Raw genomic sequence first — 26,721 nt, 5'->3', positions numbered from 1 at the left:
TAAAGTGCCCGAAACACCACAAAATAAATCTGTCTACACCGACTTCAAAAATCCCGTATCTGGAATCGCGGGTCAAATTGGACCCAGCGATGGCACTTACCTCCACTTCTAGTAAATTTCGAGCAGCGCGCTCCCGGGCCCTGGTGCACCTCACAATATACTGAGATTACACTGGCGCAAAACAGAAACTCCGCGTGTTTCCACTGTTAGACGGTTTTATTGTTGTCGGTGGGTCCAATATGACCCACGATTCCTGTTAACGGTTAAGTACGAAGAATTTTGATTACCGCAGTGAAAAAAATGAGTCACGTAACAGTATCTGTCTGTCTGCAGGAACAGGTCTGCCATCCCAGTACAGACTTAAATCCCCACACCACAGTACTGCGGCATCCCACTAGAGAACACAAAACGACACGGCGCCACTGATCGCTATATCGGAGTATCTCGCAGTAACTCATTTTCTGTATTTGAAATGGAAAAAATGCTGCAACAATCTATTCTCAGTTGGTGGAAGTGTACAGCCACAGCACACCACTGTGTGACAAAGTGGTGCAGTGTAGACACTTCCAGTGTGGTCAAATGCATCTGAACGATAAAAACAAATTGGCCGACTACGTCTGTAAAGAAGCAGGAATTGCTACAAAAGCACCATATCACGATCGAGGCGATAGTGGAAAACTCGAAAACGAATCACCGATCAGCCTCCGACATCTCCCACGATGTGTCGAAAATCACTGTCCACCGGATTCACAGACTGTTCACACACATCTGGAAGTCCACCAAACTGAGGCAGCAGTAAAATTTTGCCGCCGTGTCTAGCCTGTCCCGATGACTGCTTTAGCTCTGTATTAACCGTAAACAAGTGCCGAACATATAAGGGGAGATCAAAAAGTTTCCATTCGAGGGCACCATTGCAGTGTATATGCAACAGAGAGAGATTCCGACGTGGGTATAGAAGCATCGACACACAGGCAAGGGATTAGTGTGGGGTTTGTGTCTCTCTGACCCACACACAATAAATGCAGACACTAACTGTGGCAACGTTATTCCCAAAGGTGTCCAAACAGGGCTGACACACAGTTATTTTCTCGGCTGCTGAAGGACATAAACTGGCAGACATCAATCAGAAAATGAGTTACATATACGGGGAAGCACGTCTGTTGGGAATCACTGTCATTGAGCGGTGCACTCAGTTCTGTGTCGGTTGTGATACGACCCGAGATGCCGATCGATCTAGAAGGTCGGCCACAGTTGTACCAACTCGTACGCTAGACACTCTGGAATGCACCCTATAATCCAAATCTCTCTCCGTGTGATCATCACACGTCCCTTAAGAAAAGGCTTCAAAGGGTCGAAGATTCCTCTCGGACGAGGACATACGAAAGTTAGTAATGGACTTGTTCGCGCAGCAGGACACAGTGTTTTACCAGCTGGGTATCTCTGACTCAGTAGACTCAATGCCCATAGTGATTTTACCCCATTGGAATACTGACTCTGGGACTGTACACCATTTGAATGGAAACTTTTTGATCACCCCTTCTAATACCATAACCGAGAAAAGAAACAAACTGAGCAGGGGGAATTCAGCACTGCCAATACAAGTGAAGATCCAACTACTGTCAGGCAAGGCGACGCTGTGCGGTTTTTGCGACTGTTGTCGTGCAGTGCTAATATATCCAACTCTTAACAGTAAGTTTAGAAAATGATTTCAAATTACGTTTACAGTTTGTTGTTAAGTGCTATGACGTATCTCCTGAACTGTGAATTGCACAATGATATAATTTTGCAGGTACATTTTGTGTTATACGTAGATATCATCTGCAAAATATGCTGCAGATGCAGTTAGTAATAAATAAGTAATAAACTAAAACATGACACCTGATGCTGAAGTTTGGCTGGACGAACAGCAAAAATGTAGTGAGTGATTAACCACTTTGAGTAACCTACGGGAATGCAGCCAGGTAACGCCACCAACAATCACCGGTATTTCGACATGTGACCGTGCTGCCATTCTCGAGGCAAAAAATTGCAGGAAGTAAGCACTGAGGTATGAAATTCAAAATTTTGTTTTGCAGAACAATTCCATAAACACATTCTCTCTCTCTCTCTCTCTCTCTCTCTCTCTCTCTCTCTCTCCACCAAAACCAAAGCTGACCAATGTAAGAAGTTATTGATAGTGAAAATTACCAAACAATGGATGAGGTAACATTAACTCTGTCCCTCTATCTTTTAATAAAGGAGACAGCAGGATTCCATGCAGAATTCTAGCAGAAACCTCCATCTCATTGTACAAGGTTACTAAATTCAACTGCTTGCTTACAACACAACCCTCATTGTGTGTTATGCGAGGTGCCAAGAAAATGTACTGCAATCTCAGACTTGCTCGGCTGTTGTAAGCATGTATGACATGTAAGCTCAGCACAGCAATCCTGCACGGTCCTGATAGTCTGAACAATATATGAGCAGGGTGGCTGCTCATACTTGAGGGAGTGGGGTGGGGTGGGGTGGGGAGGAAGATCCCTGAGAGTTCCAGGTGTGAGGAGGAAGGAAGCTGCTGGTAAATTAATGGCGAGTTGGGTAACGGGTGAGTGAGATACCACAATATTGATTTTTCTTTCCTCTCAACCGATATATACCCGCAACAAGCAATTTTAAAGTTTGATAATTTGTACGGAATAATATTCGTATAATTAACGCATTTGAAAAATTAGTTATTTTGAAATACGCGATTTATAAAACTCATTTAAATTATATTTCAATGCTAGGTTAAAGATACAGAATTCCCCAAGATTTTATGAAATTAACAGAGATTTCACTGATTTTTCTGGGTAATATGTAATTCCTTGAGAATTCCAGGTCTCCAGAAGAACTGTCGCCCTGATATACTACAACTGCAAGGAGTGAGACAGACACCCGCTTTACGCAAACTGAGATTTTTCTTAACAGAACCTGAAAGGACCCTGATCTTAGATGGAGGTTGGAAAAACACTGCACATCGTATTTCCACAAAATACAACCAATCTTCCAAGCAGTAAAGGGTGCAGCAATTAGTTTGCAATTACGTTTATTGCATATCTATATTGCAGTCACTGTGCGGACATTTACTACTCGAAATCGAGTCAGTCACTGGGCACACCTGTTTCCTTACGGGATCAAACCCGATACGACCGATCGTGTCGGAAATGTTCCCCGCATAAGGCAAAATGGGTGTAGACTGTGTCAAATAAGTAATGTCACCACTCACCCTGCGCACAGTAGGTCGACAGTGCGACGACATCTTACCCGTCTTTCACTACACCCATCCAGACAAAAGGTGACATCGGGATGGGACAACACAGCTGCCAAACTCTCAGGGTCTGTAATGATGTGGACCTTGTGAACCGAGGTACAAAGCACCCTTTCACACTGAGCCGAATAGTGACAACTATCAGCTTGTAGATACAAGATAGTGCGAGTAGGTTCCCTATACACAGAATGTCCCAACACACCATCAACCTTCCCCCTGACCGACACATCGAGGAGGGGACAGTGGCTATCCTTTCCACCTCCATCGTGAAACAAATAATCGAGTGGATCAAATTCAGCTGTCCTAAAAAGTCTTCATATTCTCGCTGCTGTGACGTCGAGCAACCTAAAAAAAAAAAAAAAGTTTTATTAACACGCAAATTTCGAAGCCATTAACTAAGGCACGGTCCTCGATTTCCATTAACAGATGTACAATGACGACGAGCTTCCCGTCGCAATTTCCTCTTTCAGCTCGCATTACTTGACACTGAATAAAGAGTAAGCACAAGTCGACACTCTCCAAAACAAGTTCGTTAATTCACACCAAACTTGACCTTAATTAACCGTAATGAATCAGACAGAGGAACACGAGTGAAGAGAGAGACCCCTTTATAACCTAATAGAATATCAGAGTCATTCAAATGTGTACCCTGTAATGGACACACAAAAATTTGTCGAGTTATGAATTTAATGCCCACACTGACCAACTAGTGGGTTCAACAGAGTAGCAAGGCATTTTGTTACACGGCATGTCAGAGCACCAATGTTACTTCACAACTGGACGAAAAGGAATCCCTTTTCTGTGGATCTTTGGAAGGCCATATAATCTAGGGGAAACAGCACAATAAATATTAATACTCTTCATAGTCTCCTTCAACAATGAACTTTTCTTCAGGAGGCCTTTAGTCTTTCTCTCAACATTTTTTGTGGGGACAGCACTGATCCTGTAATACCCTGAATCAGATAGTAATCACTACACAATTTTAATGTAATCGTGCTCGTCCAGAACAACTGTCACCAGATCAGCTCTTAGTGAATGTAAAGCAGTGTTTACTGTCTGATACAGTGTATCACAGGATCAGTACTGACTCCACAAAAAGTGTCTAGTGGAAGACTAACAGTCCCCTGAATAAAAGTTCCCCGTCACAGGAGGGTACTGAGAGTTAATATTTATTTTGCTGTTGCACATAGGTCACATGACCTTCCAAAAATTCACAAGTTAAGGATTCCTTTTCATCTGCTTGCGGGAAACACTGGTGGTATGATATATCGTGTAGCAAAACACTGTGCAACTCTGTTAAGCCCACTAATTGGTTAGTTCAAGCATTACATTAAGAACAAAGCATATTTCTTATGTCAATCAGAGACAATATATTTGAACTACTCTGATATTACATTCAGTTTTAAAGTGTGCGATTGAGTACTTCGAATGAAGTCTATGGCCTTTTTGCCTTATGCAGGGAACATTTCCAACAAGATCAAGTTTGATTCCATAGAGGAAACTTGTGCCCAGCAGCTGTATTCATTTCTAGTAGTAAATGGATGCACAGTGACTGCAATCTAGATATGCAATAAACATCATTGAAACCAATTACTGTCCCCTTTACTACTTGAAAGAGTGTGAATGGAGTGTCTGGCATGATTAGTCTAATTGGGACTTGTTTTTAATGTTTTAACTTACATTTCCTGCACTGAGGATAGCTACACAGTGACTGTACTCTAGATATGCAATAAAAATCACTGTGACTGCTCTACTCTTTACTACTCAGAAGATTGGTCATATTTTCCAGAAACATGACATGCAATGTGTTTTCTGAATTGCATCTAAGATTAGGGTGCTTTTAGGTTGCTCTGAAACCCAATGTTTGGGATTCCCTCGAACAGCACTTTGCCTCGATAACGACAGAGCACTAACCTATCAGTCGGCAGTTGTCAATGACGTTAACTGGTTGCATTCCCATAAGTTATTTGAACACATTTAAATGACAAGAGAAGCTCAGATAAACTTCTTTCTTGTCACCATTATCATCATTTTGTGGTGCAGGAGGAGGGGCAACACTGCGCTGCTTGACTCCTCGTCAGCACTGTCAATCTGAGGGAAATTTTGTGCAGATGTTCCCCAGAGAATAAAACTAATTTGTGCTCTAAACGACTCTAGGTTGTACTGAGTTTTCAACAAATGTCATAATTCAAGCATGCCCTTGCCACCCTACATAACAAAACAAAGTATATGTTGAGACTCATCTTTAACAACTTATTAATGGTCTTTCAGAAATCTGTAAATGGTTGTTATTTATCAGAAAATAAACCAGGAAAAACAAAATTGGCATTCTACAGTTCTACACATATATCTCGCAAGCCACTTTAAAAAGCCATGTGGTGGGGGTATTCTGTGTACTACTGTCACTCCCCCCCATTTCTTATTCCAGATGTATACGGTTTGCGGTAAGAACAACTGCTGGTTAAGCCTCGGTGTTGGCTCAAATCTCTCAAGAGTGTGGGATCTTAGATCCCAGGTAGGTAGGTTATAGAGCTTAAAAATGAAATGGACAGGTTGAAGTCACATATATTGAAAATGAATGAAGTGTGCTGGTAGAAGGCATAGGACTTATCAGATGAATATGAGGTTATCAACACAAAAGTAAATAGATGTTAAGTAAGGCAAGAATAGGCCTGATAATGAATAAGAAAACTGGAATGGGTAGAAGCTCCATTATTTAAAGACAAATTATTCAGTTGGTTAGCTGCAAATCCTTGCTAATCACTTCAGGAATTTTATGAGTGTAAAATATCATAGTGGTACTCGTTTGGAGAGTGCAGCATAATTTCGTTAACTGAGTAATTTATGATGCAATGTTTTCATATTATTTCATTTTAAATATTGTATTTTATGGAAAACCAATAGTGACATACTGATTTTCAACCCATGTATATGTGCTGTATAATTTGTATATACGTAACTTGACTTTATCAATTGCTGTAATAGCTAAACGACAATAAAATTTCATTCAATTCAATATTATAGATAGAGAAGAGGAAGCAAAGAAAGACTTAAGTGGAAACGAGGCCTCTGAAGTGAGTGACATTCTCTTAGAATTATTGAGATTTTTGGGAGAGCCAATAATGACAAAATTTTTTCACCTGGTAAGCAAAATATGAGACAGGCCAAATACCTTCAGGCTTCAGGGAGAATGTAATAATTACAATTTCAAAGAAGACAGGTGCTAACAGGTGTGAATACCACTGAATCACTATTGTTGGAAAAAACTGGCATAAATTATTTACATAAGTATGAAGAATAGAAAAACTTATAGAAGCCAACCTCAGGAAAAATCAATTTGGGCTTCAGAGGAACATAGGAGAATGCACCACAATACTGTCTTTACAACTAACGCTGGGACATAGGTTGAAGAAAGGTAAACTTGCATTTAAAGCATTTGTAGATTTAAAGTAAGTTTTTGACAATGTAGACTAGAACTACTTTTGAAATTTTGAAGGCAGCAGGAATAAACTACACAGAGCAAAATTCTATTTATAGCCTGTATAGAGACCAGACTGCATTTCTAACAGGACATGAAAGGGAATCTGTAACTGAAAAACGAGTGAGATGGGGTTGTAGCATATTCCCAATGTTATTCACTGAGTAGGCTGTGAAGGAAACCAAGGAGTAATTTAGAAAGGTAATTAAAATCCAGGAAAAACAAATACAAAGTTTCATGTTTTCCGATGAATTTCTGCATTTCAAAGTGTAGAACCTGAAAGGAATCTTGGCAAAACAGTATGATCATGGTACTGGCACTTGCTTAACACATAACAGAACACTGATCAGTTGCTAGTCAGTGTTCTTTCCTACAGGTATGCCGGAACCTATGGAATTAAAATGTTTAGCAGATACATAAAGCACATATTTTTCACTATGTTAATTCAAAGTTATGTAATTTAGTCTTGTTTAGGAAATAAACTTTTAAAAAATGTGGCCATTATTAACCTAAAATTTGGTTTGGACACCACAATATTGTACTAGGCATTTTTTTCTATTGTAAGACTTACACAGAGCTGCCACTCCTATTCATTACTCACAATTCATATACTAAATACATAGTACTTGATATTTGTTAAAACACACATCTGATACTTGTGATAGGCTAATAGTTTTTCATCCCATCAGTGGTCAGAGTGGGGTTCCACACTTCATTCACCACTAGAATAGTTTTTCACGAAGGCATTTCAACATAAGGAGGTCTTGCGTACATATGACAAATATATAATCCATAAAAGACTCACAAAAATATATGTGCAGATGATTTCTATAAGCAGGACACTTTTCTATAAGCAGGTCACCATAAGGGGCACACTGAAAATTATTCAAAATTAATTCTCTTTAGTAATTACTGAAGTAGTTATATGTAACTTGTAAGCATAGCTAATTACACTGTGCGTGACGCTAATGAAATTTTCTATAAACGAGAATTAATTATATTATACAGTCTTGATTTGCGAACACTGTCTCGCATAATTGATATTTGTTACTGGTAAAACTAAAATCTGACTGGCTGTGCAATATTTTACCTAATCATATTTACGAAATAAATGCACAAATAAAAATAATAGCAATGAAATTGTTTACACTGTTACAGCCATAATGGTTTGCTATTCAAATAATTGCACGTCTATGCATGGAGCTCCGGTTTAACAAAAAATGGATGAAGCTTCCTCGCAGGATATGGATAAACGCTATGCAGTCAAAAACTCTGCAACAGGATCATTCAACTATCGTTTCCTATGTAATGCAACTATTTGTCTATACCAAACAGTCAAGACGACTGACAACTTGAGTAGAAAACAGTCCAGTAAAGATTTCTTACTGCGACAGCATTTTCCATATAATCTATTATCAACAGGCACACTATATCCCTACGCTTCTCAAAACCACGAGATCTTCAAATTACAATAAAAATAAGCATATCGCAAGAGATGCTACGTGGGAGCATCATCGACTTCATTTTATTTCACTGCGTCACTTCGTCTCATATTTAATTCCATGAATACCAAATAACTTCGAGAGTACACAAGCGAAACTACTGCAGTTTCTTCTCCCTCAACAATATTTTCTTAAGTAATAATTAATATGTACGGCAGAAACAATAAGAATTTCGAAATAACATGAAAATATATAAAACTAAAATACCCATTTGTTCAATTCGAGAAAATATCATATAATTTATTTCGTTTGTGACAATGTATTTAAAACGCCGCAGGCAACTTTTTTCTATAACAGGATCCCAGTTATGCATGCAAAAATCTGCTTACGCGTACTGCTTCAAACATGCAAAGTTCTCAAAATTATATGAACTTTGAAAGCATTACCTCTGTTTTATTAGATTCTGTAGCATCGTTTTCTGTGTTTGGTTTTTCTCCGTGGTCGTTTGGTGATGCAGCAGCTCCATTTTCGTCGCCTTTCACTTCAGTTTTCTCGGTGTTTTCGAGTTTAGTTTGCTTAACGTCCCCCTCCACGATTACATCCTCAGCTTTACGCTTTGTAGACATGCTCACAGACTTTTAACGAAAAATCACATGAAAATTCTTCCCTGGTAAACAACCTCTTTTATCGATTTGGGTCGTCCAACTCTTTCTATTGTTCCGTAATGTAACGTTTTTTTTTTCACCCTCCCCACTACAACCAGTTTAGAAAAACATTTGCTCGTGAAGAAGTATCAATATGGCCCAACACTTGTTATGGGTTATTAAATTTTATTTTTCGAAAATGAAGGTGCTGAGCTATGTTTGGGTTCATAGGACTCATAATACGGGTGTTTCGTTAATTATCTGAGTAAATTTTCATTATGAAACACGTTTGATATCAGTTATATGCCTTCAATTATAAATGCAGTCATAAACTTGTGTGCAGCAACTAGAGAAATATTCGTCTTCATCTGTACCTCGCATCTTAATTTGTATGAAGTGCTGACCATATATGCGTAGTTACACTTCAGTTTTTAAATTTGTTTGCCGACTATCTTCGATTAGTACTCTTAAACTGATTAAACAGCATACTTATTATTTTCTTTAAAAGATTTCTGCTTCCGAATACGTTTGCTGTTATTAGCTCGTTTTGTAATTCTTCCGCGGGTAAATTCGTGTCTGTTAAGTTTGTACCCGAGATGCCATTAGGTTAATGTAAAATGGCTGACGTTCACGATATCAGTTTTACTATGTGTTTTTCTTAGTGTATGCTGTATTTACAAATATTGGAGAGCTTCGTGTGTGTAACAGTTGAGAAACTAACTAAATGCAAATTGTGTTTTACGGATTTATTAGGTTTTGGATGCGGATAACTGTAGAAATCAGTTTCGTGTTGGTGATGCGATACCCAGCACGTAAGTGTTGAAGAAATGCCGTAGCTTTGATTACAAAACTGGGTTGGCGTGTTTTGATTAGTGCTAATATTCTTCATCTTTCATAATTTCGTGTCTTCATAAATATTATGAAAAGTAGTGTGAAACTTGTTCTCTCGTGATTTTTTAAGTCAACTCATATGTTTGCAGAATAATTATATATTCTTGGTAAGGACCTGGCTTAGGAATAGTATGGTGTAGCCAGTGTTTCATGTATGTCATTAAATATTGTTAAATCTATGTAGGGGATGTCGAGGAATTGGTAATACACCTTGAATTGTTTCTCTAAATAAGCAATGTTTCACTAGCTGGGGAGACGGACTTGGCACGTAGCAATATGTATTGGACTTGTTCGGTTATTTATATTATAACCACGTTGGAAGCATCTTTTTCTGTAGCTGTTGTTTTAAAGTATATGTATAGGTGCGTAACATTTATCGAGGAAGTGGTTTGAGGCGCATTGTTGTGAAAGTAAAAATTTGGTGTTTGTAGTATGGTGATGTGGTAAGGGGGAGCGTGCCGAAGCTACGAATTTTTTGAGAGAGAAAATTGCCACCGGAAATTTTTCAAACTTCTCTTCGAAATTAAAATTTACCTGCATCATTATGGCCTTCTTACATAGAAAAACATGAGCCCTGTGGTTTATTATTAGTTTTAGTAATTTATGCATAAACATTCAAATAAATGTTGAAGATTGGCACATGACATTAGTTACGATCTTCTTTAAATTTCGTGGTTTGAGTGAGTTCTCCTGTTTGTCATAGCCTATTTAGTAAAGGCTTGTGTCTACTAAAACGCCCAATAAGCGCAGTGAGAGGCATTTCCCACTTTTTATTAGGCTACCTCATTTAATTTGGCAGGAATATGCAAGCATTTATTGTTTGTTTCTTGGCTTAAGTGCAGGAATACTGAATTTAGCAAATATAAGCTTAAAGAAGGAAATGTTTAAAAGTCACCTGTATTATTTTCATGTTTTTTAAACATTTGTGGTTTGTGAGGCATGTTCACATTTTCAAAATTTTTTAAATTTGCCATTTTCATAGCAATAGTTGGACTAAAGGAGTCGGCTTCATCACTAGTAGGAGCACTATTATAACTGGTGGAATATTTTTAATTTCCTTGTGCAGTAGACAGTTACATTTTGCACACAATATTTACATGATGGTGACGTGAAGATGCTTTTAGTAGTGTGCCGGTATATGCTAACTGCCTAAAATTCAATCAGACTGTGTGCAAAATGGAATTGTCGCTTTGGACAGAAACTCGAAATTATTAAATTGATGAGCCATGCAGTGACACTTGGAAAACAGTGAACGCAGATTACTGTAGACTATAAAGTAATAGGAGTTGTAATGAAAATATATGTAGGGTGATTACTTGTTAAGTTGTTTAGGGTTCCTCACATTGCACCATTCAGTGTTTGGTGTGTGTTTTTGCTAAATGGCCTAAGGAAAGTATACAAACTTCTAGCCCATAAATATTAATAGTTACTGAGTAGAAAATATAAAGTGAAAGATGACAAAATGTTGTGGCCAAGTTCAAGCAATTTTGCAATTTTTCAGTGAATAATAGTGGTAAAGCTGCAAAATTTGACAAGATGGTTGAATAGTTTGCATTGTGCCCATTGTGTATCATGAGATGTGAGTCACTATTTTTGCTCTAATCAGAACTCTGGTAATGGAGTGTTGCAACAAATTTTCTCAGAAGTTTAGGTAGCTTGACCTCTTCACAGTAACTACCATGTAAAAGCTGCAAGATGTATCACTTTTTGGTTTATATTTGTTGAGATGCATGGAGACAAAGTTAAGCAAATTAAAGTTGCTCCAGAAATAAGTCTTTCAAAGCCTTGTTTCTTAAAAGGATGTTTCATTCATGCTTTACATATTTGCTACTTCTACTCTGATTGTAAATAATTATCCAGTAAAGTTTTGCGAGGGAATCACTGTCTGAGTATCATGTTTTAAGGCAGCATGCTTTTTTTGGGAAGCAGTGGTAAATGGATCCTCAAATTCTGTTTGCCTTAAATGAAAAACAAAACATATGCATTGTTCTGAATTTTCCATTACTTTAAAAGCAAATTACAAAACAGAAAAAAAATCAAAGAAAAATTTATTCTTATTGGTCACTTCTCATTCTGTTGCTCTGAGAATGGGATTCTGATATAATTTTTTTTTTTTTTAACTGGTAAATTGGCTTTAACAATTCAGCAGTCATGGTAAAGTTTGGGAAAAAGTTGTTACACTATAATGGCAACTTGTAACACATTGGTTTTTGTTAGAGCTTCAGCTTTACCTAATGGAGATATTCAGAGGGGAACGTTCCCTCATATTCCTGGTTCCACATAGTTAAGGGGAATAAAAAAATTATAAGTTCTATGACTCACTTGAGATTTAATGCTGGATAATTCTGAAGCAACCTTAATGGAACACATGTTCAAGATAACCTGTGTTGTGAATGTGATGGAATAACAGTAGAGGATATCAGTGACGTATTTTATTAATGTAAAATATATACAAACCAGAAAATCATTGCCATACAAAAACCAATCTCATGTAATCAGTTATCAGTACCAGAAACCATGCCAACTCTCCTTCATTGTATTGTAGTTTTAGAATTAATTATGACATTCACTGATAAATGCATCCAAAACACTTAGAGATGGCCGTGACTTTCAGGTCAAGAGTCACTATAACAAAACAAAAAAATATTTGATGAAAACTGAAAATTTTAACAGCAGTTAGTTCTCTTTCAGCTTCCCCTCTTATAAATTCAGAAGGTAATGAAACATAATTTAAAATCTCATGTGAAATGCAAAGTTAATGAGAGAGAGAGCTTAATTAGCCAAGAGGCATCACTAAAGGCTTAGAAATATTTGGAAGAAGAAAACTTATATTCATGATGAGAACATTCAGACTATCTTGTTGGCACTAAGGAGAAAGCCAATTAAAAAAAAAAAAAAAGAAAAAAAAGAAGGTGTGGATGACTATGTTGCTGAGAGAGTAGTTAAAACATCTAGAAAGCTGGATTAGCAGTACCAGGGAAAAAGTAGGGGAAATTCTTTCTGATGTAGCAAAGAATGGAGTACTTGTTTTTTCTGAGGATGATTAGTAGGGTCTGCCCTAACATGAATGAGTGTTTGTCAGAATTAATGGAATAAAGTACAGAAATAAAAATGGTTGTTGCTAAGAAATTTGAAATAAATGTTCATGGCTTATCCAAGTAATCATGCCAAAGTTTGGTTATCTAAATTCTTTGAGATCTCTGGATAAGGCGGTGTATCTCAGGTTCCTCAATGGTCTACTCAGTGTATGTTCTCACAATGCACAAGAATATCAAACTTATATTTGTTTGTAGGACAATTGAAAAAAGACTACAGCATGTGTTTGGCAGTTTACAGTACTGAAAAAAAATTCTTAATGTGATACCTGTCTTAAAACAAATACCTCCGAAAACACCTTGCTCCTGTTGAAAGCACCTTACTTATCAGGGCAAGGACATTGATCGTGTGGAAACAGGGGACCCAGACAGATTATGCATTGTTTGAAACTTAACAATTGCAAATTGATTCAGGTGAATTGATTTTCTCTTGTTCAGGGAAGCTCTCAAAGCAGAAGAAAAATTTACTTCTTGATAAATTATAGCTGATTGTTTGAGCCTAGTTCACAGAAAGTGCACACATTGAAATTTGTGAGAATTTTGTTTTTCTTGGGTGCTGCAGTCTAGTTTGTGTAGCTAATCATTTTACAGTGCTTCCAGTACCATCATATGAAGGGTTTCTGTTACTTGCAAAAAAGAGACTGAGATGGACAGACCGAGAGAGCAATGATGGACAGCATCCTGGACAATAAAGAGAATAATTCTCTGCACAATCAAGCGTTGCAATCACATCACCCGGCTTAAGCCGTCGTCTTACCATTTTGAGAAACTATTTCTGAATTTTGATATTCAGGTCAAAAGTTTTTTATGTTTTGTGACAAAATCATAAGCTCCCTGGTGCTTAGTTTTAAGTGATTCATTGTATATGTCAATCCATGTCTACCCCACAGTTTGTTCAGGATCGACAGCCTTGCACACATCAGTTACGTTGCCATAAAGTAAATTTCTTCCAGGTCATCTCCAACATTGGTGAGCACTTATTGCAATACTCTACACTGCCTAACCAACCCATTGAAAAAATTGTAATCCTTATCAATGATGCTGTTGACATCATAAGTTTAATACTGTGCTTCATTATGCGCGCGCCCACACACACACACACACACACACACACACACACACACACACACACAGAGTTCACAGAATTTAGAAAAGCTTATTCCTTCGTGATACTTGTTTGACATAGTGAAATTGAACAGTTCTTTCAAATAGTACAAATATCTGTTGGGTTAAGCAAATAAAAGAACATTGGAAACTCTAGCAGAAATACACATTGGTATTGATTTTTAAGTTGAATCAGAACTCAACATTTGTTGTCTGATATTTCTTCACTAACTGCCAGCCAATATGTGGCAGGTGCAGAAACTGCAACCCTCTATGCTTCACAAATTTCAACTCCCAATATATCCGGCTTAGCCACTGATTTGAATTCATCAAAGCAACAATAAAAGGTAGGCCGTACAGATGTCGCGGACTCTTCCTGATACTTCAGTCTGCGAGCTTGCCAAGTTAAAAATAATAATAATATATGGAGGAAACAGAAGGAAAAATTTGGAATTAAAGTTTATTGACAAAAAATAAAAACTTTGAGGTTTGCCAATGACATTGTAATTCTGTCAGAGACAGCAAGGAACTTGGAAAAACCGTTGAAGGGAATGAACAGTGTCTCGAAAGAAAGATATAAGATAAACATAAACGCAAGCTACACAAGAGTAATGGAATTTAGTAGAATTACCTCAGTCGATGGTGAGGGAATTAAATTAGGAAATGAGACTGTAATAGTCATAGTTTAGTTTTTCTATAGGGGCAGTAAAATAAGTTATGGCCAACGTAGAGAGGATATAAAATTCAGACTGGCAATGGCAAGAAAAGTGGTTGTGAAAAAGAGAACTTTGTTAACGTTGAATATAGATTTAAGTGTTACGGTGTCTTTTTTTTTTGAAAGTGTATGTATGGAGTGTAGGGAGTGAAACATGGAGGATAAACAGTTTAGGTGAGAAGAGAATACAACCTTTTGAAATGTGGTGCTACAGAAGAATTCTGTAGATTTGATGGGTAGATCATGTAACCAATGAGATGATCTGAATAGATTTGACTAAAAGGAGGAGTCAGTTGATAGGACACATTGTGAGACATCAAGGGAACACAAGTTTAGTATTGGACGGAAAGTGGAGGGTTTCTAAAAACTTTAGAGGGAGCCCAAGAGATGCGTGCAGTAAGCAGCTTTAAAATTATCTAGGTTGTAGTAGTTGTTCACCGATGAAGAGGCTTGTACAGCTTGGACAGCTGTATCAAACCAGTCATAGGAATGAGGTCCACAGTATCACAGATATACACTGAAGGACTTTATAAGCATATCAGTTTGATGATTGTTCCATTTTTATTAATATAAAGTTTTCATCTGTTTAAAACACATCTTTATGATTGCATGTTTTCTGAGAGAGATGAAATACACATTTTTCATAATCTGGGCTTGTTCATGGTAAATGTTGAGAATCTGCTGTGTGTGTGTGTGTGTGTGTGTGTGTGTGTGTGTGTGTGTGTGTGTGAGTATGTTTTTTTATTCCTTACAAAAAACTTTTTATATGAAATATTTGACGGTCCTCAGCCAGCCTTTAGACAGTACGTTTATGCCGTAGCCTCACTGGTGCGCTTTGTCAGCACGTCTGGCTGCCTCTGGTAAATGAACCTACTGACACACGGTGGCTGCTCGACCGTCACAGTAGCAGCGTGCACTCTTTTCTCCAGGTGTGAATGAAATAACTCGTGTACACATGTTAACACAAGTACACACATGCCTCTGCTTGCTTGTGGAGGCACATACAGTTGCACGGTGACTAGCTGTTAGGGCACAGATGTAAATACACCTTAAGGGAGTATGCTTAATCACTCTGTAAGTTCGTGGCTTGTCCTGAGCTCTGTGCCTTCTTTTCTGGTGGTCCAGTTGTTGTTTACGGTTGCCTCACTTGACCCGGAGGCTCGTGACAACAGTAGCAATATTCAGCTCTTTTTTTATTGTAGCCAAACTGACGAATAATAGTTTTAATGGAAAAGGGACCTGAAGGGAAACTGAAGGGGAGGTATTAAGAGTGTAGACCCTAGTGTCTGTAAAAGTGGAATGCAGTTACACTTTACACGTCTACATATTACACATTTGTGTCTACGAGCTTGTGCAGTGCAATAATTCAACACTGACTGGCATTTTTGTTTGACAATAGGTCTCGTATGCTACCACTGTGAGACTATTTAGTTGCAGTTTAATGTGTACGAATATACCTATTGTCTCAGCAAACCACCTGCTGAAATTAATTTCTTAGAAATTTAATGTAGTATCATTTTTTAAAACTGCTTTGCCTCTTTCATATGCGACTTATTTATTGTGGCAACTTTTAAAACTGAATCCCATAGACAGATCAGTTTTTTCTGAATGCCCTCGCTAACCTCAAAACTCGAGTTCCGTAGGACAGCAAGTTTGAAGTCTCTACAAATTTAGTGTTTTTTGTATTGTTAATAATATAACAGCAATTCCTGCCTAAATAATATGTTTGTCCACACAGTTACATGTCGTGTGCACTGTGCGTGTTCTTCCTCGGCGGGCGGGGGGGAACTCGAATACTGTTATGCTCAGAATTGTGGTCCTCCTACCTTCTTTCTCACACAGTTGACTTCCTCAGCTTTACATTTTGCTTGGTGGACCTGGTGGAGTGGTGGGGGAAGTGCAACACGGGGTCTCAATTTGGTGCCCTCAGTCGCGCTACAGATGTCACCGGACACAGGTCTCTGTCAAAGTTGTGACAGTGCGTCCTTATCCTCTTAAATTGCTGTGACGGAAGCGGATTTCCGTATAGACTGCTGCTGTGCTCTGATGCTAGAGGTTGGTTGCCAGGCCTTGTTTAATTTAAACTAGTGAAATAATAAATAAAGGATGCAGTTTTCAATTAGGCGAGGCCTGGGACTCGGCTTTGAGCACGGTCAAATCACAGTGGCAGCCTGCGTGGAAATCTGCTCCTGTGGCAGCAGTCGAAGAGGATGGCCGTGCACTGTCATCGTACTGGCAAAGACCCACATCTGGTGTCAGCCGCTGTGTGACTGACGACACTGGATTGAGTTCTCATGTCACGCTTATTTCACCGCTGCACCTGGCCTGTGCCCAGAGCCATCCGTCTGGGGACTCCTGAGCCAAAATATCACTCAAACGATGCTACCTAACTGAATATCCGAAAATATTTGAAACTTTCCTGTGCCAGGAAAACCTAAAATTATTAATAATGTTAATGGCAAGCTGCCACTGCTGCCTGTGAAGGAATTTACTTCTTTTCTGGGCTGTGACGTAGATGTGAAGAAAGAATGATCCAGTACTATATATACAGAATTCCTTTCTTTCATGCCAGTTAATGATAACAAATAAATTGTTTGTGACAATTGATTGGAATTAAAGAAAGTCATTCCAGAATTTTGTGTGATAGCTTTCTGTGTTAGCTCTGAGAAGTAACACGCATATTACTTTCGACTGAAACGCAGCTGTACCTTACCCTGTGACCAAGTTATTTCCCACTACGGCAGAGTCTACAACTCACTTTGTTGACTAAGATTAGTAAATAGTGCTAATAGACACCAGTAACTTTGACTATCCTCGTGCTCAGTGCTTCTGTCCCGTTCCAGATGCGGGCCACGTAATACACGGTGGCAATCGATTATAGACGAGAGCAGAAGACAGCTCCATTAGTTTGTTACCAAAACATTAGGAGAGGAGAGGAGAGGGAGACCGGCAAAAGTGGCCGGTGGCATGAAATCGGATTCAAAGTCCGACGGCGGAGGCGGCGATATGGGAGACAGACGAGTGAGTATCGGCGACGACGACAGGCGCGAACGAGACAGGGACCGTGATGCCAGGGATCACCGTGACTCCGGCGGAGGGCTCGGCGGTCGCAGACGCGGTGAAGATAGGGGCTCAGACGGAGATGCATCTGGTGGAGAGGAGAGCAGCGTGTGCCGCGATTTCCTGCGTTCGAACTGCAGGCGCGGGCGGCGCTGCCGGTATATCCATCCCGAAGGGAAGGAAGGGGAAGAAGGTAAGTGGGAGGAGGTGTGTCAGTGGTATTAATGGAGTGCCCGGATGTATCGGGCTCTCCTACTTATTAAATTTCTGCCTTGGCAGTATCACAATTACAGTAAATTATTTTCACACCATTAGTGATTATGGCAATGTAATGTTTTCAGTTTCTTACTCTGAAACCAGTGTATAACACATAACTTACATCTTAAATTGTATATTTGAAAAACGTGTGCAAATTTCTGAAGTTTTTATTGCTTACTACATTTCTGCTGTTTGTGAAGTAGTACTTCAGTGTCACATGTGACATTTTAATTTGTTGCCTCTTTACTACTAACTCTATTCATAACACAATAGTTAGATATTCATGAGTGGATTTTAGTGATGAGACACTGAGATTTCTTGCGAGTTTTTGAAGACCTACCGTTCTTGCTCATGTGTTAGTGGAGGCACAACCTTGAGAACATTAGCAACAGTTCTGGGAGCTGCTGATCCAGTCTCTTAGCAGATACACACACACACACACACACACACACACACACACAAGTGGATTTCTGTGAATGGCTTTTGTTCAGCCAAGTCTGAGAGTTTATGCTGAGCAAGTATGTATTGGTCACATAAGGGTTGTGAGGATAAGAATAGAATTACTACACGCACAAAGACATTCAAACAACCATTCTTCTCACTCTCCATATGTGAATGAAATGGGAAGAAACCCTAATAACTGGTACAATGGGATGTACACTCTGCCACGCATCTCATGGCAGTTTGCAGGGTATAGTGCAGATGCACTTTCTTACATGATTTTAAAGAAAGTATTATTTACATAAGTTATAGCTTTATGTGTCATCTTTATGATGAAGTGCCTGTCATTTTGTTAATGGTTATAGTTATTTTGATATTTTGCATATAAGTAAAGCAGTGCTTAAAAATCAAATATTTTGCGATGAAAAATAGAGGTCACTATGAATTTGTGTTTGGTGCATATGAAATTTAGCTAACACATTGAGTTTTTCTTTACGCTTGAGAGGAGGTCTCTGTCACCAATCGTGAGGAAATGGAAATACTCATAACATACCTCATTACTCACTAAAGGGTTGAGATATAAAACAAGATTGTGGCAAATGACACTCTCCTCTTTGAGTGCTATTTTGGCATTTGATAAATATGCAGAACATTCTTATCTACTGTGATATATGAATAACTGCAGACATTTGCGACAGACCACTGTTTATTAAAAAAGGAACTGAGGACAAATCGGGTCAAAAGCGTACAAAAAAGCACATACTCGGTATAAATACCAAATTGTAATTTCTTCACTTATTTTGTTGCAAAGCTCACACTAATTCACCGAGCGAGGTGGCGCAGTGGCTAGACACTGGACTCGCATTCGGGAGGACGACGGTTCAATCCCGCGTCCGGCCATCCAGATTTAGGTTTTCCGTGATTTCCCTAAATCGCTCCAGGCAAATGCCGGGATGGTTCCTTTCAAAGGGCACGGCCGACTTCCTCCCCCTTCCTTCCCTAATCCGATGAGACCGATGACCTCGCTGTCTGGTCTCCTTCCCCAAACCAACCAACCAATTCACATTTCACAATCTATCGACAATTGCAACTGCATTAGGATGTTAGTGTGGTAACATTGTGTAAAGTCCACTTTGTTCTGTCAAAAGAAGTAAATTTTATCATGGCAACCAGAGAAATATAGGTGATAATTGAAATTCACCACTGATAAATGTGTGGTTTTCAGGTGATAGCAAGTTTCAGTTGCTACAACTATTGAAAGGAGATGCACCAATGCCCACATCAAAAAAAGTGCGCTAGAAAATACCTTGGTGTAAAATTTGACAGATTGACATTATGCAAACAAGAATGTAATAAATGAAAATAAAGTAGGTCATACAAGGAGAGATGGTTGAAACATTTCTAGACAGTATTCCCACTGTGAATTGCAGTGCCAAATGAGGTAATACCTCAAAAAGATGCAAGCAGATAGTGTTCCCTGAGGCGAGCAAAAATCAAATGTAATATACCGTAAATAACACAAGATATTTTGTAAGGAACTATTTTTAGATGCAGGGAGCAAGCCAGAGTGTAAATATGTTTCATTACAGACCACTGACGGTACATTATTTTAATAAAGTGAAATGTATTTGATGAAAAAATACACTTTTTGTTTTAGCTGCAATGTTGGATTTAAAATAACTACAATAATTTCATAAATAATCTCAGAAGAGGAAGGTCTCATGAAAAAAGTGTAAAAGGGGGAGGGGGTGAGTTGTATAAATCAACACTATAGTGATTGCCAATGAAATATTACTTTTACTATGTTCATTACTGTAGACTATTACCCGTACCAGTTTGTCCTTTATTTTACAGGTATTACAGATTACTGTAAAAAGGCTCATGCAGCCTGTGACTGCCACAATTGCTATTCTAGTGTCTTTCCTACTTTCTCTCGAAGATATAAACTACTTTCAAAGTGCAAAAATGTAGTACAATAAATAAGGTACCTATAAAACGCCTCTCTGTGCAGAGTGATTGTGGTTAGACACAGTCGCAACTCTCAAAATCTGTCGCCCGTGGCACCTTGCCAGTTGGAGCGTGCACGGCAGTCCTGGGTCTACGGGTAAATTGCAAAAATCCGATGATTTGCCTCCGCACGAGAAAGGTCTCAGCCTGCGGGTAGATCAGAGAGCTGGATCCAATTGATGGGGACTACACATTAGTGGAAAACTGTGGGCCTCAGATTGGTGGGCCATATCTGTCAGGCACCTGTATAACTGGCCCGTGGCAGAAGTGTGCTTATGCATTGCCAGCTATTTTGCCGACAGTGTCCAGAGATACCACTGAACATATCTGTAGAATAATTCAATGTACAAGTTCAGGAGATAAGATGTATAAATATTTGTTAAAATACTTCTTGCTTACAAGCTTAACATCAGATGTTAACACTATACCCACTTACAGGACAGTTTTGTCTCATAATAAAAGTTTAACCCCACATCCTCTGTAATTGTTTTTGGAGGTAGATGAGAAGTCATGAATTCTAATATTTCTTAACCTAGTTCATTGTGAAATCAGTGGCATCAATTCCGCAGTTTTTGAGAAAAGATAATAAATGCCTAGAATAGGTTCCATTGATAAAGTAATTGTTGCCAACTCCAGTACATTGCTGGTAGCCTTTATTGAGTCTGCTGCTGCAGTGCAGATATGAAACTGTAATTGTGGCGTCTTTTACCAAGTAAAACTGTATATAAATAGAATAAACAGTGCTGTTTACGGTTGGCATTTTGCAAGCTAACACTGATGAACAGAGTGCAGCTAAAGCTAGGTAATGCATTTTGACCCACACACATGCTGAAAGGTGATATAATTTAGGTAAAATATGCTCTCTGACTAATATGATTTTTCAGTACAGAGCTCCTGATGGTATGAAGTGAGAATTGGTTCCTACTAATATTGGAACGCCTTTGAAGTGTGAACAGCAAAATGTATTGACGGGTTTCAAAATGTGTACATTCCTGGTCCATATATTTCTGTAGATGAGCAGTTGTTTCCAACCAAGTGTTGATGTTGGTTTCCTCATCTTTTGGATGCAGAACCTAATGAGTATGGCAGAAATACTAGATCTGTTGATAAAGATTCCAAATGTATGCTCAGTTCGGTAAAGATGAAATTCATCCAGCCTAGTGCACGAAGAAAGCTCAGAAGGATCTATACAAGGCCGTAGCTTTCAAAAATATCAATATGATCCTTATAATGTGTCGTGAAGAACCCAGGAGAGAATGGAATAATTCTCAGTTCTTTGCATCAAGATTTTGACTTGACTATATTTCTATAAAAATACAAGGTCCTGCCAAGATATTACAAATAATTAACAATCACGTATTTCCATGTTAAATTTGATGCGGTGGAAAAGCAAGAAAATATTTCTTGTTCAGATTTAAATAAAATAATAGACAACTAGAGTAACTACTTACTACAGAAAAAAATCATCCTTTAAAATAAAAAAGACCATGAACAAGCAGTAAAAGCATTTACTAACGAAGGGACTTTATGGCCGTGATGGCAGTTTCGAAAAAAAAACTGGCATTTCTAGTGTTAAATACACTAACTCATTTGTAAAGTAATCAGACATTTGAAGCTGTTTGATACACGGGAGTTAGATTATTTAAAGACTCAGGCTGCGAGATTTACTGGTACAAATGCAACACAATGGATTAAAGTATGATCCCACAAATAAAGACACATGAAACACCACATGCCTGTGATGTAGTTCAGTGTGTGCTGTATCTGATTATATTACATTATTATGATGATCTCAAACTCGCCAGCGAAAAGTATGTAATAATTAGGCATCATGTCATGCCTCGTAGAGATAGGTATGATCAGCTTGGCAACGGTGGCCATTGCTGGCAGATCTTTCAACTGTCAAGTCAATCTGAGGAGAACAGCATTCTGTGAAATAGATTTTGAATTTTTTTGCTTACACACATACACTGATATGGTACTAGTGGTGACTAAATGGTTGACAGTGTGGAATGTTCTCAATAGTTTGCTATGCCAGTAGTTACAAAGAATAATTGTAGAGTCCATCAATACTTCAAAAAATCAGGATAGGTAAATGGCTAAACATAACGCAACAAATCATGCAGTATGTGGAAAAAACTTTTTTTATTAGTGTGTTGTATAAATGACATTGTTTTGAAAAGGATAGGTTGCTACTCAACGTATAGGTGAGACGTTGAGTCAGTGTGTGTATGTTATATAATTCAGAAGGCGGCCTTTTGGTCGAAAGCTTACTTGCTTAACAGTCTTTTCGTTGTCCATGTCTGATTCAGCATCTCCACTGTACGGTGAGCAGCAATCTATCCTTTTCATAATATTGTGGGGAGTCCACTTGCATGTATCATGTCTGAAAATTCTAAAAATTCTCTGGAATTGGTTTTTTTCTGAAATTACCCGGAATTAGTGAACATCATGCTCTTTTATGCGAGATATGTGGATGACATTCTTCTACTGGTTAATAACTCTCCAGAAGGAATAAAGCAAATGTTCACAATGTTTAACAGTCTACATGGCAAAAAAATTCACACAAGAATTGGAATCAGCTGATAGATCACTAAATTATCTTGATTTGACGTTGACTATTAAAGATGCCAAAATAGAGTTCAACATATTCCGGAAGCAACTTTTTCAGACATCATCATCCCGGCCGATTCAACCCACCCCCAAGCGCATAAAATGGTGTTTCTCTATTCTGGTATCCATCGGGCAATTTCTATCCCGTACGTATAAAATATTATTTAAACGTTTGCCTAAAACAAGCCATGTCTTAAGTCAACTTTATACAACTTGATGCATAACCATAAGGTTTTGTCACTTCTATTAAACAAGCTGTAGCAAATTCACTTTAAGCCTGTCGTGTGACTAGAGACTGCGGACTGCGAGGGCTTCGCGGTCTGCCTCACAGAGGACGGCGCGCATGTGCGAGACGTATAGAATCGTACTCTTATTACGCATGCGTCAGATAAGATTTTTGCTATGAATTAATTTTATACTTTACTATTGTAAGTTAATTACTGTATCTAGCATGACTGCGTTTTACATTCTGCTACGGAACCTTATAAACTGACCACCAAATCCCTTATGAACATCTGTGGGAAAGGTTCTATAATTACAGAAACTGTAATGGTCACATGCATTATGAATTATTGTAAACCTAATATAGGCTGGAAGCCTTCGAAATATGCCCTATTTTTTAGATACAGTTGATCGTTCAGTAAATTGCCTCTATCTGTGATTAGGTGTGCATAAATTTGTAGTTCCTCAAGCGTGTCGAGTCTATATCCCTTAACTTCATGATGTAGTAGCTCTATGTCATGTAAAGGTTTAGGTGTATGAGCCATTTGCACCAGATGTTCCGCAAAGGCTGACCCCGTGTTCCTACGCCCTTTATTGGAAGATGTTCTTTAAACCTTACTGCTATAGCTCTGCTTGTTCGACCTATGTAATAACACGGGCAATCATCACACATAATCTTATATACGCCTGATTTCGCTGACTTATCACAGTCTTTCTCGAGGGTACGAACCAAATTTCGCTTTAAACTATTACTCGTCGAGAAGGAAATTTTAAAACCTGACTTTTTCGACAGGCGCCCTATCTTGTAGGAGACATTACCTATATAAGGAACCGACAACCATTTCTTGGTCTGATCTTGGATTTGAGTATTTGTGTTTACTAAAGTCGTCGTCCTTTTTCGCGTTTTGTTATGATGTAATTGCCTCACTATCTTTGGATCGTAGCCATTATTCTGTGCAATACTCTCGACAATTTGTAATTCTTTTAAGTACTACACGTTGCATCCTGTAGGATGACCATATCTAATATAATTTACTAGCACATTATAATATTAACTTTTTGCAGGTTCTGAAGAAGACGTTATTACTAACGTTGAAACCTAGGTAAACGTAAAGTTAACCTGCATCTGTAGGCTGTAGATTCTTATATAATTAATACCAATTGCTGCCACTGCATAAAAATGTTAAAAATCATGACGTATAATGAACTCAATAATGGGAGGAAAAAAAAAAATTGAATTAATAACAGATGAACAAAGATTTCAGGTGGAGAAAGAATGACAGGAAGAAAAATGAAAGCAAATGAAGAAGTTGATAAGTTGATACTATTAAAATTATGTGACAAAGGAATGGCATTAAAAATTACATTTAAATCAGTTAATTGAATAAAAATGATCAGTCATTTTGATTAGAAAAACCACTTACTGCACTCAATGAGATTCAAACCTACATGCAAAACTGTTGTATCTATTACATCACGCGACCACTCCATGCAATGCAAATTTTTTAACGCTATTGAGTATCACACTAAATTCAGAACTCCCCCCTCCCACAGTCAGTCACTCGCAAACAAGGACCCACCTGGATGTATGGCTACAGTGTGTGATACCTGGATTCTTAACCTACATTACCATATAGGTAGTTTCAAAAAGGTGATCACACTGTTGGGGACCTCTTTTTGTAAAATCATATGCAACATATGACTTCCAGTTCAAGATTTTGGAATTACAAACATCTAAGAATTTAGAAGCTTCTTTTACATTTAAGTATTATTTCCAGTGGGTTGATCAGGTTTTGTGCAGTGCTGAATCGCATACACTATGTTTTATCTGATTTCACTGACAGTCCATTTGCGAGAATCAGTTATTAATTTTCAAGAAAATATATTTTACATTTTCAAGTACTGAAGATTATCCATTAGACATGATTACAATACTTTCACCATAAGCAAAGAGACTTGTGGATGGGCATTTATGTACAGGGTGTTCCAAAAATATTTTTATCAACTTTGGGAACAGGTTCCTTACACACAAGAAAGGAGAAATGATTGTATAAACATGGCAGTAAATCCTTCGTTTTTGAGTTAATGATTAAAACTCGAAGTTCAGTGGCTCTCCGGGCACAACCGAACAGCTTCACTTATGTATGCACATGTTTTACTCACTATATCCTAGATAGTGTTGTTGCCAGAGACTTGTTTACATTCTCTGTCTTCAACTTTTCCATTGTGTACATGTATTACAGATAGTGTATGCTCCATTCAAACATGGAAGGGTATTCATTTTGTGAGCAGGCATATGTGATTGGCATGTACAGCCACATGAATGGACACAAGCATGGTGTACACGTCTCAGGAAATCTGAAGAAAACCCAGGAATTTTTCATTGTTCTAATTTTCAGTTAGTGTAATTTTGACTGGGAAGAACTGATACTCTAACAAAGAATTTTAGATTTGACTGCTACTACATAATGACACTGCAGTAATAAAACATAAATTAGATAATAAGACCAAAATAAAACTTGAGTTGCAAAGAAAATTTGCTGTTTACAGCATCGAAATTCAGTGGACACGCAGATGTCAGCCACCAGCAATATGTGTAGGATGAAGACTGAGCGGTACTTCAGAACAACAAACTACCTATGTCGAGCGTGACATTACAACTCTTTACATTTCTAACAAGTAATGGGAAAGTATTATGAATGGTGGTTTGAGAAGAGTTACTTTCAAAGTAAATTTCCTTTTACACGAGATGATTTATGTTGTGTGTGAGAATGTGGGGTGAATTTCTTAAATGATGGAGCATTTGACTCTCATTCTAAACAATGCTTTGTGGACCAGCTCCTTAAAAAGATTTTGGGCTCAGAAGACCAGCAATTTATGCCTTTTTTGTTTGATATATCTTGAAGGAGAACACAGGTTAAGAGAGACCAAGGTTAGTTTCTCATATTTATTTTAGGTCTTTCGTAGATTATAAAATATGTAATAACAATGGCAAAAACTATAATTAATCTTAAAAAAAATTGCGAGGTGAGCTCTCGGTCAGTTTCTCTCGTAATTGGCTTTGTTATGGAAAAGTCGAAGGGCTTGATGGAACATGTATTCAGCCAAGTAACCCAAGAAATGTTCGGTGCACAGCAGTGAAATTTATAATAGTGCTTATCAGAAATATTCAGTTGCTGCAGTTTGCTCCTATGATCCAGCTTAACCACAGCCTTGAGAATGGGGGGAGGGGGTGTTATGTGCTATTTAACAGTGATGTTGCTATTGGCTGAATATGTCATGTGTCCTATGCTCTGTATATGCTGTCATTGGCTGGCAAGATCACAATCTTAATTTTGGTGCTTTCAAAGCTACCATGCTGTATTTGGTGAAATTTATATTTGAACTTTTGTAATATAAAAATATGTTGTTTACATGGAGCTGTGTAACAAAGATCTTTTGACAACTTCACTGTTAGATTTTGTT

At 38.1% G+C, this 26,721-nt stretch overlaps 2 protein-coding genes across 2 annotated transcripts in view; one reads left to right on the top strand and one right to left on the bottom strand.

The window, feature by feature from the left end:
* Positions 1 to 9,030, bottom strand: part of LOC126108436 (protein RCC2) — a 97,137-nt gene extending 88,107 nt beyond the window's left edge. Inside the window, exon 1 of the mRNA XM_049913653.1 lies at positions 8,653 to 9,030. Coding sequence (XP_049769610.1) covers positions 8,653 to 8,832 — 180 coding nt within the window. The 5' untranslated portion in view covers positions 8,833 to 9,030. The remainder of the gene's footprint in view (positions 1 to 8,652) is intronic.
* A 402-nt stretch (positions 9,031 to 9,432) lies between these two features.
* The window catches only part of LOC126108401 (zinc finger CCCH domain-containing protein 10-like), a 127,606-nt gene continuing 110,317 nt past the window's right edge, over positions 9,433 to 26,721 (top strand). The window contains exons 1-2 of the mRNA XM_049913611.1: positions 9,433 to 9,662; positions 17,499 to 17,908. Of these exons, the coding sequence (XP_049769568.1) occupies positions 17,623 to 17,908 (286 nt within the window). The 5' untranslated portion in view covers positions 9,433 to 9,662; positions 17,499 to 17,622. The remainder of the gene's footprint in view (positions 9,663 to 17,498; positions 17,909 to 26,721) is intronic.

This window comes from Schistocerca cancellata, chromosome 11, assembly GCF_023864275.1.
Source record: "Schistocerca cancellata isolate TAMUIC-IGC-003103 chromosome 11, iqSchCanc2.1, whole genome shotgun sequence".
Lineage (NCBI taxonomy): Eukaryota > Metazoa > Arthropoda > Insecta > Orthoptera > Acrididae > Schistocerca > Schistocerca cancellata.
This window is presented reverse-complemented; position numbering and strand designations above follow the sequence as displayed.